General features: G+C 38.3%; 1 protein-coding gene across 1 annotated transcript; it reads right to left on the reverse strand.

The window, feature by feature from the left end:
- Positions 1–434: 434 nt before the first annotated feature.
- On the reverse strand, positions 435–1,769 carry LOC121482379 (nucleolar and spindle-associated protein 1-like). The gene is made up of 3 exons (XM_041740300.1): positions 1,660–1,769; positions 756–1,590; positions 435–647 (listed from the first exon to the last, which is right to left on the reverse strand). The coding sequence occupies exons 1-3, from the start codon at positions 1,767–1,769 to the stop codon at positions 435–437; spliced, it is 1,158 nt and encodes a 385-aa protein (XP_041596234.1).
- Positions 1,770–9,027: the final 7,258 nt, after the last annotated feature.

Genomic DNA, 9,027 nt, shown 5'->3' on the forward strand with positions numbered 1-9,027 from the left:
CTCCCCATTTCAGTAAGACTATGTGGTTCTCTAGAGGAGGAAGAGGTGGCCTTCTCAGCTTTTTATTGGTCCAAGTTCTACTAAGGCTTGTAGAATTACCTACCATCAAGTCAATGTTTCTGTCTAGAAGAGGATTCCAGTTCTGTCAGCAGAGGAAATTAGACATTAAAAATCTAAGTCAAGGTTATATATAGGATGAGTCTCAGAAAACTGAATTGTACAGACACTTAGGTAAAAACCATTTCAAAGAATTTGTGAGTGTTAAGATTAATAAGGTCTTTTCAGAGATGCAGCCTGTGAAGAACCCCCAACACTACATAGATAGTGAACAACAAACAGCAGAAGGAAGTCTTGACTCAAGTGAGGAAGACAGAAAAATATTTACATTAAAGAAAGGGTTCAAAATGAAGTAATATTTACAGGATACTAAAAAATTAATCTTCAGCCATAATGAGGCCTCTTCGAGCTCCCAAAATCTTTGCTTTCTTCTCCTTTCGTCTTTGTTCATGTTGCTTCCGTTGTTCCTCCTGAGTCTGGAGAGGAGGTTGTTTGTAAGTTTTCTTGTGGAATCTAACTCTGTTGGCATGTTGCTTAAGAGAACTATTTTCCTTAGGTTGACCCCATGGTTTCAGTTTGCCTTTGTGTGGCTCATAGTTGAGGGGACGAGACAGACTGGCTTTGAGATCAAACACCGGTTTCTTGTTGGAGACTGGAGTCTGTGCTGCCTCAGTTGTCAACTTGAATGGGATAACAACAGAAGCAGAATTCCCCTTTGCGGTCTTTAACTTGCATGTCCCGAGCATAGCCTGGCCTTTTGGAGTACTCCCACATACGGTCACATGTGGAGACTTTCTGGCTGCAGTCTTGGTCAGTGAACGCTTATGTTCATTATCTTTGGTAGCAGCTGAAAACCTGACGTTCATCTTAGTTGCCAATAGAATGGAACGCTTGGCGGACCCCTTCCCACACAAGGTGATCTGGCCTGTAGGGCCCAGGGGCTGGCCCTGCAAGTGGCGCTGGCTGGAGGGGGTTCGAGCCTCAGGGAGCCTTCCCGGGAGAGGAACTGGAGTCACCACCACTTCTTTGGTGACCGGCTGCTTCTTCAGTTCATTAAATGAGTTGTGTTCTTCAAAATGTTTCTTTTTCCTTTCAATATATTGATCAATGGACTCCATTTCCTTAAAACGAGCCTCATGAAGCTTCTTAAAGTTTGGAGTAGCACTTATAGTTCTTTTACTTTTTCCAGGTTTGGAAAACCCATCTGCGCAGAGAGGCTTTCTTTCTGCAGGTACTTTTGAATCTTCATTACCATTTATTCTTCTTTTTCCTGTGGAAACTGCATTCTCCTCTCCTTGGTTCTCATCTAGTGGTGAAGGAACTTCTCCAACAGTTCTGAGATCCTGGTTTTCCTGCTTCTCTGGATTCTGGAATTCAGTGTGATCATTTATTTTTATCTCTGAATGATCCTGGGAGTCAGAGTTCTTGCAACTTCTCCTTGTTTTGGTGATGTGGCCAACTGGCTCCCTCTTAGCTTGTTCCTGGCTGCTCATCTGCATCTCCGTCTCATCCCAGGAGGACGCAGAAGTTTGGCTTCCATTTTGACTCTCATTTTATTTTTTTGCTTCGTCTTTAAGGTAGGCTTTCAAGGCTTTTAACAACTTGTCTGCCCTCAGACAAGTCCCGGAGTCCCGGAGGCCGAGACTCTTGGCCAAGTTCTGCAGGTCGCTGTACTTGAAGGAGTCAAGCTCCTCAAGGGAGGGTATGGCCATGTCAAGCTGCATCCAGGCGACCACGCAGAGGACGCATACCCCACATGCAGCAAAGCAGTTCAAAACTCAGGTGCCACTCAGTTGAACATTTCTTTTTCTCCTTACCTCACCCCTCCAGAATTCAGAAACTCTCAGTGCATGTTCTTATGTTTTCATGGCAATGTATTTATTTGCATAAGTTCATTAAGAGTCTGTTCTCCTTTTAAGAGGACACAATTGGAAACATTGGTTATATTACCAAGGCTTTAACTGGAATGTCATATTTGTGAGACATGCATAGACTCAGATATGTCCAAAGAGCTTTAAGGAACTAAGGTTGACCATACAGAGCCAATAAAGCCCACTGGGAAAAATAGCTTGATATCTTGCTTCCAGGTTTCTGAGCAATCTTATCAGGTGAATAAAGGAGGTCACTTTCTGGCAGGTTCAGGAACCTCAGGATATTTTGGGGATCTTGAGAAGAGAAAAATCAATCCAAATCTATAGGTATTGCAGGCTGTCTGATGACAAGTATTTGGTTTACCTTCTGGCCTTGAGAGCCTATTTAAAATTCAATCTAGAGTTAAAAATAGAGCTACCCTATAACCCAGCAATTGCTCTACCAGGTATTTACCCCAAAGATACAAATGTCATGATCTCTTTCTGAAGCCATCTCAGATCAACTAAGCCTACATTTCCCCCTCTCTTAAATATTGAATGTGTGTTTACAATTAGTCACTTAGTGGCACGTGGTTTCCTATCATCTACCATTCTTTTTCATATGAATGAGTTGGTTTCTCCAATGGGATTCTATGCTCCTTGAAGGTTGTTACAATGCCGAATTCATTTTCCATCTCAGAGCACCTAACAATGCTTTATACAGAGTAGATATTTAACAGTTAGTTGTGAAAAGTGGTAGAATGAAATGGAATGGAATGGGATGAAAAGGAGTGGGATATGATAGGATGAGATAGGATATCAGGAAATTGCATGGAGAGTGCAGAGGGGAAGGTGGATTAAAACATGAAAGGCCTGGAAGTCAATCAAGTATATATTGAATGGTTTACAGTCATTGAAAATTGTGATTTCATGGAGTCCTTTATGAGCCCAAACAACATGTCTTCATTATAATTCATCAAGAGGTTGCACGGGCAGAATGGCCATTTGAAACTTACCAAAAACCTACTTCCTTACCTTTTGGGAAGGCTTCCCCCTATCCTCCCAGGACAAAAAACTCTCCATCCTTATGTCAAAGATGTTCAGATATTGAGAATCTTCCTCCTGACCTAATGTGCTTTCTTCCCACAGAACTCAAGCCATCTCACAAAAAATACCTTATTCTCCACGGAGGAAGTTTCAAGGTAAGTTTTTATGTCTACTCCTCATTATCCCTGAAATTGACCCCAGTCAAAATTGAGAAACTGAAGAAGATTTATCTTTGGGTTGTCTCCATTCCTTCAAAAAGGCTTCTTCCTTTCTCCCAAATATTATGTCCATGTCAAGTACTTAGTTGATTAGATATTTTGGGTGAATGGAGCCTTTTTTGGTATCATTCATATCACTTCACAAACACCTGAGTTAGATCTAACAAGAAAATAGTGTGAGCTGACTTAACTGAGCTAATTAAAGCTACAGAGGCAAATCTAGAACAAGATTCAAAACTTTTCATAGGAATGTCTGTGTGGCTCAGCGGTTGAGCCTCTGCTTTTGGCCCAGGGCATGATCCTAGGATCCAGGATCGAGTCCCAAATCAGGATGCTTGTGGTGATCCTACTTCTCCCTCGGCCTGTGTCTTTGCCACCCACCCCCACCCCGTCTCTCATACATAAGTAAATAAAATCTTAAAAAAAAACTTTTCATAAATGCCATCAGCTTCAACCTGACAAAACACATACTTTTACTCTAAAGATTATTATCTTCACACAGTATCTGTTTTAAAAAATATGTATCTTTTCCAGGTTCCCTCTGTTCTTAAAAAATAAGTTCAGCACAATTCCGAATAGCAAGTGTATAGCTCCAGATTTTTTAAAAGTTCAGAACAAATTTAAGGCTCAAATGCTCTACTGTCAATATCAATGTATCAGCAAAGGCTAGAATGAGGTATAAAATAACAGGAATGAGAGACCTTCAAGACAGAGGTAGACAGTTATATTTCTTTTTGTGTTTGTATTTTTATTTTATTTATTTTTTAATAAATTTATTTTTTATTGGTGTTCAATTTGCCAACATATAGAATAACACCCAGTGCTCATCCCATCAACTGCCCCCCTCAGTGCCTGTCACCCAGTCACCCCCACCCCCCGCCTACCTCCCCTTCCACCACCCCTAGTTCGTTTCCCAGAGTTAGGAGTCTTCATGTTCTGTCTCCCTTCTTGATATTCCCCACTCGTTTTTTTCTCCTTTCCCCTTTATTCCCTTTCACTATTTTTTATATGCCCCAAATGAATGAGACAATATGTTTGTCCTTCTCCGACTGACTTATTTCACTCAGCATAATACCCTCCAGTTCCATCCACGTTGAAGCAAATGGTGGGTATTTGTCGTTTTTAATGGCTGAGTAATATTCTATTGTATACATAAACCACATCTTCTTTATCCATCCATCTTTCGATGGACATCGAGGCTCCTTCCACAGTTTGGCTATTGTGGACATTGCTGCTATAAACATTGGGATGCAGGTGTCCCTGCGTTTCACTGCATCTGCATCTTTGGGGTAAATCCCCAGCAGTGCAATTGCTGGGTCATAGGGCAGATCTATTTTTGACTCTTTGAGGAACCTCCACACAGTTTTCCAGAGTGGCTGCACCAGTTCACATTCCCACCAACAGAGCAAGAGGGTTCCCCTTTCTCCACACCCCCTCCAACATTTGTGGTTTCCTGCCTTGTTAATTTTCCCCATTCTCACTGGTGTGAGGTGGTATCTCATTGTGGTTTTGATTTGTATTTCCCTGATGGCCAGGGTTGCGGAGCATTTTCTCATGTGCTTGTTGGCCATGTGTATGTCTTCCTCTGTGAGATTTCTGTTCATGTCTTTTGCCCATTTCATGATTGAATTGTTTGTTTCTTTGCTGTTGCGTTGAATAAGTTCTTTATAGATCTTGGATACTAGCCCTTTATCTGATAGGTCATTTGCAAATATCTTCTCCCATTCTGTAGGTTGTCTTTTAGTTTTGTTGACTGTATCTTTTGCTGTGCAAAAGCTTCTTATCTTTTTTTTACATATACATATTTTTTACTGAGTTCAATTTGCCAACATATAGTATAACACCCAGTGCTCATCCCATCAAGTACCCCCCTCAATGCCTGTCACCCAGTCACCCCATCCTCCCGCCCACCTCCCCTTCCACTACCCCTTGTTCGTTTCTCAGAGTTAGGAGTCTCTCATGTTTTGTCACCCTCTCTGATATTTCCCACTCATTTTCTCTCCTTTCCCCTATAATCCCTTTCACTATTTTTTATATTCCCTGTATGAGTGAAACCATACGATTATCCTTCTCCGATTGACTTACTTCACTCAGCCTAATACCCTCCAGTTCCATCCATGTCAAAGCAAACGGTGGGCATTCGTCATTTCTAATGGCTGGGTAATATTCCATTGTATACATATACCACATCTTTTTTATACATTCATCTTTCGATGGACAGTGAGGCTCCTTCCACAGTGTGGCTATTGTGAACATTGCTGCTATAAACAGACAATTATATTTCTAATCCAGAAAAACTCTATTCCCTAGCTCTTCTGTAAAGAACACTGATTTCTTGGATACAACATATATATATATGTATGTATATATATATACATACATATATATATATGTATACACACACACGCACACACATAATCAATGCTGAATCTCTTTCCCAATTAGAAATTTGATTTCAGGCTCTTTTCAAACGACATCTAAACAAAAGAATATGTTATAAAATATAATCAAGGTAAGTTATATTTTTAAAATAAGCTACCTAGTATTGCAAATCTCAATTGTATTCTTGTACATAATAGTATTTTGGTAGAAGAAAATATCAAAGTTAGTTTAGAATCCAAATTTTTGTCTGCAAAAATAACATTGTTCTATATTGTGTAAGTACTGTGAATTAATGGTCCATGTCATTCCAGAATCTTTCTCCACCAACAGGATAGTATTAAATACAGAGTTTTTGCCACCTAACATGGGCATAGGCAGTAGCTTTTCATTGACAGATGTTGTGTGGCTCTCTTAATGTGATGCTGCTTATTAAATGTCCCTGGTTCTTCACTTCTCACTGCCTTTACCTGCTCATTGAAGAGTGTCTACCAAATCATATATATATATATATATATATATATATATATATATATATATATATCATGAGATACACATCCAAGCACATAATCTGCTACAGAGTACTTTTTTTCATCATGTTTTCCCAGGACTCCATCACCCAGTGATAAGCAGTACTACCAACGTAGATCAAGGAATAGCAAATGTATAAATAGTTAAGCAGGAAGAAAAAGAGCTAGGAAGGACTTAAAAACCACTCTCAACTAAATGTGGTGGGACAAACAGGCTGTGAATTGCTACAGGACCTGCAGAAATTATTTACAATTTATAAATTCTTTTTTTAATTTATGAAGTTTTTGTCAGTCTTTTCCCCAGTTATCCATGTACACAGTGCTACCTCCTGAAGGTAAGCAGTTGTTTATGTCAATGGACTATAGAAACAAAAGTTTGAAGGTATCCACCCCCTACAATCTCCTGTCCGTCTCCACACACAGTTTCTTTCCCCAAAGGTGCTATGATCTTTTACTCACTAAACAGCATATAAAGTCAAGTTGGGGACACCCATCCAAATGGGGTTGTAGTGGGCATAAAAATGTCTTCCTTTTCCATGGCTATGGTGAGAATTTCTCCTTTTCTTACCTTTTATTCTAGACCAGGGATCAGCAAACTGTTTCTATAAGGGGCAGGTAGTAAAACTTTTAAGCTTTCTAGGACCTATGAGATCTTTGCTGCATATTTTTATTCTTTTTCATTTTTAAACAGCCTTTTAAGAATAAAATAATCATCCCAGCTCACGAACCTAAAAAAAAAAAAAATAGACCATAGGCCAGAATTGCCCTACTGGCCATAGTCTGCCAACCTCTGCTCTAGACTACCAGATACTTAGTATATTAGTCAGCTACTGATACAATGATATATTTAAACCACTCCAAAATTCAGCAGTATATAACAATGAGCTTTATTTAGCCTACTCACAGATCTGTAGATCAACTAGAGCTGCTCTTTTCATTTCTCAGCCTAAAATAATACACGTGTCCTAATTTTATTTTACCCATAGCTTGTTTTTAAAGGAATTTTGACATAAGAGAATATTCCTTTTTTGGGAAAATGCATCCTTATTTATAAAGGAATGTTACTAAAGTTGGAAGTTTTCTGTATTGGAAAGGAATCATCATGCTGACTGAATTTCTTCTATATTTGCCATCTGATTTCTTTTATTTTTTTCCTTCTGATTTCTTTTAAATGACAAAGTAGCTAACATTTATTAGCATATACTATGTGTCAGGGACTACTTCTGCCCTATAAACATATTAACTTATTTAATCCTTCTACCTATTATTCCCAAACTAAGGCCATTGCTCAAGGTCATTCTTCTAGGACATGGAGGAGTCTGTGAATCAGCAAATTGTACTGCCTCTCAAGATTTCCTTAAGGCCTATGATAATCTTGGCACTTCTCCTGTATAAAATAACAAGATAAATAAAAATAAGAGCCAATCTTCAGATTTTAAGTCTTAAAATTATTTTTTTCATAAAACTAACCCTTCTGGGATGCAAGATAAGTTTTCTTATGAATTAGACTTATCATTTTCATAACACCCACATCATGAGATTTGTTTATAAAGCCTTCAAGCTACTTGAACAAAAGAATAACTGTATAATCACCAGCCATTTTTGTTACGCCAACCAATCAGGTCTGCCAAAGGCTGATTATTTTAGATATGCACATGTGTTGAACATTGAAACACATCTGGCTTTAGCCATTTGAATGTAAATGGCTTAAAGAAAATTGCTTCTATGTTTTTATGACAGTGTATGTTGGAGTTAATTTTCTTTGAGATATAACAGACACAGAGTAAACTATGTAAACGGTGCTAATCTTAAGCATGCAACAGGTAATTTTTTACTGTATAAGTAACATATTCCCCCAACCTTTCTTCTCCTCTTCCTATAACTATCACTCAGATTAAGATATAAAATATTTCCAGTACCCTACAAAGTTCCCTCCTTCTTTTTTCCAGTCTACAGTCCCATACACATCCACCCCCAGATAACAGTATTTGGTCTCCTATACCTACAAACTATAGTTTGCCTTTTTTAAAATTTGATATAAATAAAATCATACATGTATACTCTTTTGTGTCTGGCTTCTTTCACTCAATATATATGGGGTTCATCCATGTTGTTATGTTTAACAGTAGCTTGTCCTTTTTATTGCTGTGTAGTTTTCCACCGTATAAACACACTACCATTTATCCATCCTCCTGTTGATGAGCATTTGGCTTGTTTCTAGCTTTGGATATTATGAATAAGGCTCTTATGAATATTCTTATATTTGTTTTTTCATGGACATATGTAATCATTTTTCTTGGGTATGCTGAAAAGTGGAATTGCTGGGTCAAGGGTAGATGTATGTTTAGCTTTAGTAGAGTTTTCCAAACTGATTATGTGGTGTTACATGTTGAAATACCTAATCAAGATCTGTAACATTGCTTAATGGTAGTGCTCTGTTTAATGGCTCAGTTGTAAATAAAGTTTTTACATTACACATGCATACACAGTCATATTAAAATGCAGTCTTCTGATGAAATAAAATTTTGAGTTTCAGTGTGATTACTAAATTTGGCAAGTATGCTTGGGTATTCCATCTAACATCTCTTCATCCTCTAATTATGTACCTTATTTGAAATGAACCTCTTAAAAATGTGTTTATTTATTGATTCTGGCTATAATAACATAACAATCACTTTCCTGAGCCCAAGAGCTAAATTCTACAAAACTTTCCCATGTGATCCAGCAGTCAGATAGTGCCCACTTCTGTGTTCTAGAGCCACTATAGAAATGTAAGGGGAGAAACAGCAGGAGTCTCTAGGAAGAAGGTGTTCCATTTAGCTGCGTTGCAAAACTCCCTACTCTTGCTACATTAAACTTGGGCATCACAAACTGAGAAAAGTTGTGAAATTCTTGTTTTTCCCCTGTTGTTCTTTAAAAAAGGCTATTTCAATTATGGCATGCTAG

Source organism: Vulpes lagopus, chromosome X, assembly GCF_018345385.1.
Source record: "Vulpes lagopus strain Blue_001 chromosome X, ASM1834538v1, whole genome shotgun sequence".
Taxonomy (NCBI): Eukaryota; Metazoa; Chordata; class Mammalia; order Carnivora; family Canidae; genus Vulpes; species Vulpes lagopus.

Coding starts and splice junctions, on each gene's coding strand:
- LOC121482379 (XM_041740300.1), bottom strand. CDS start 1,769: ATGGCCATACCCTCCCTTGAGGAGCTTGACTCCTTCAAGTACAGCGAC. Junction 1,591..1,659: donor ACTTGTCTGAGGGCAGACAA/GTTGTTAAAAGC, acceptor TCAAAATGGAAG/CCAAACTTCTGCGTCCTCCT. Junction 648..755: donor CAAAGGGGAATTCTGCTTCT/GTTGTTATCCCA, acceptor CTCAACTATGAG/CCACACAAAGGCAAACTGAA.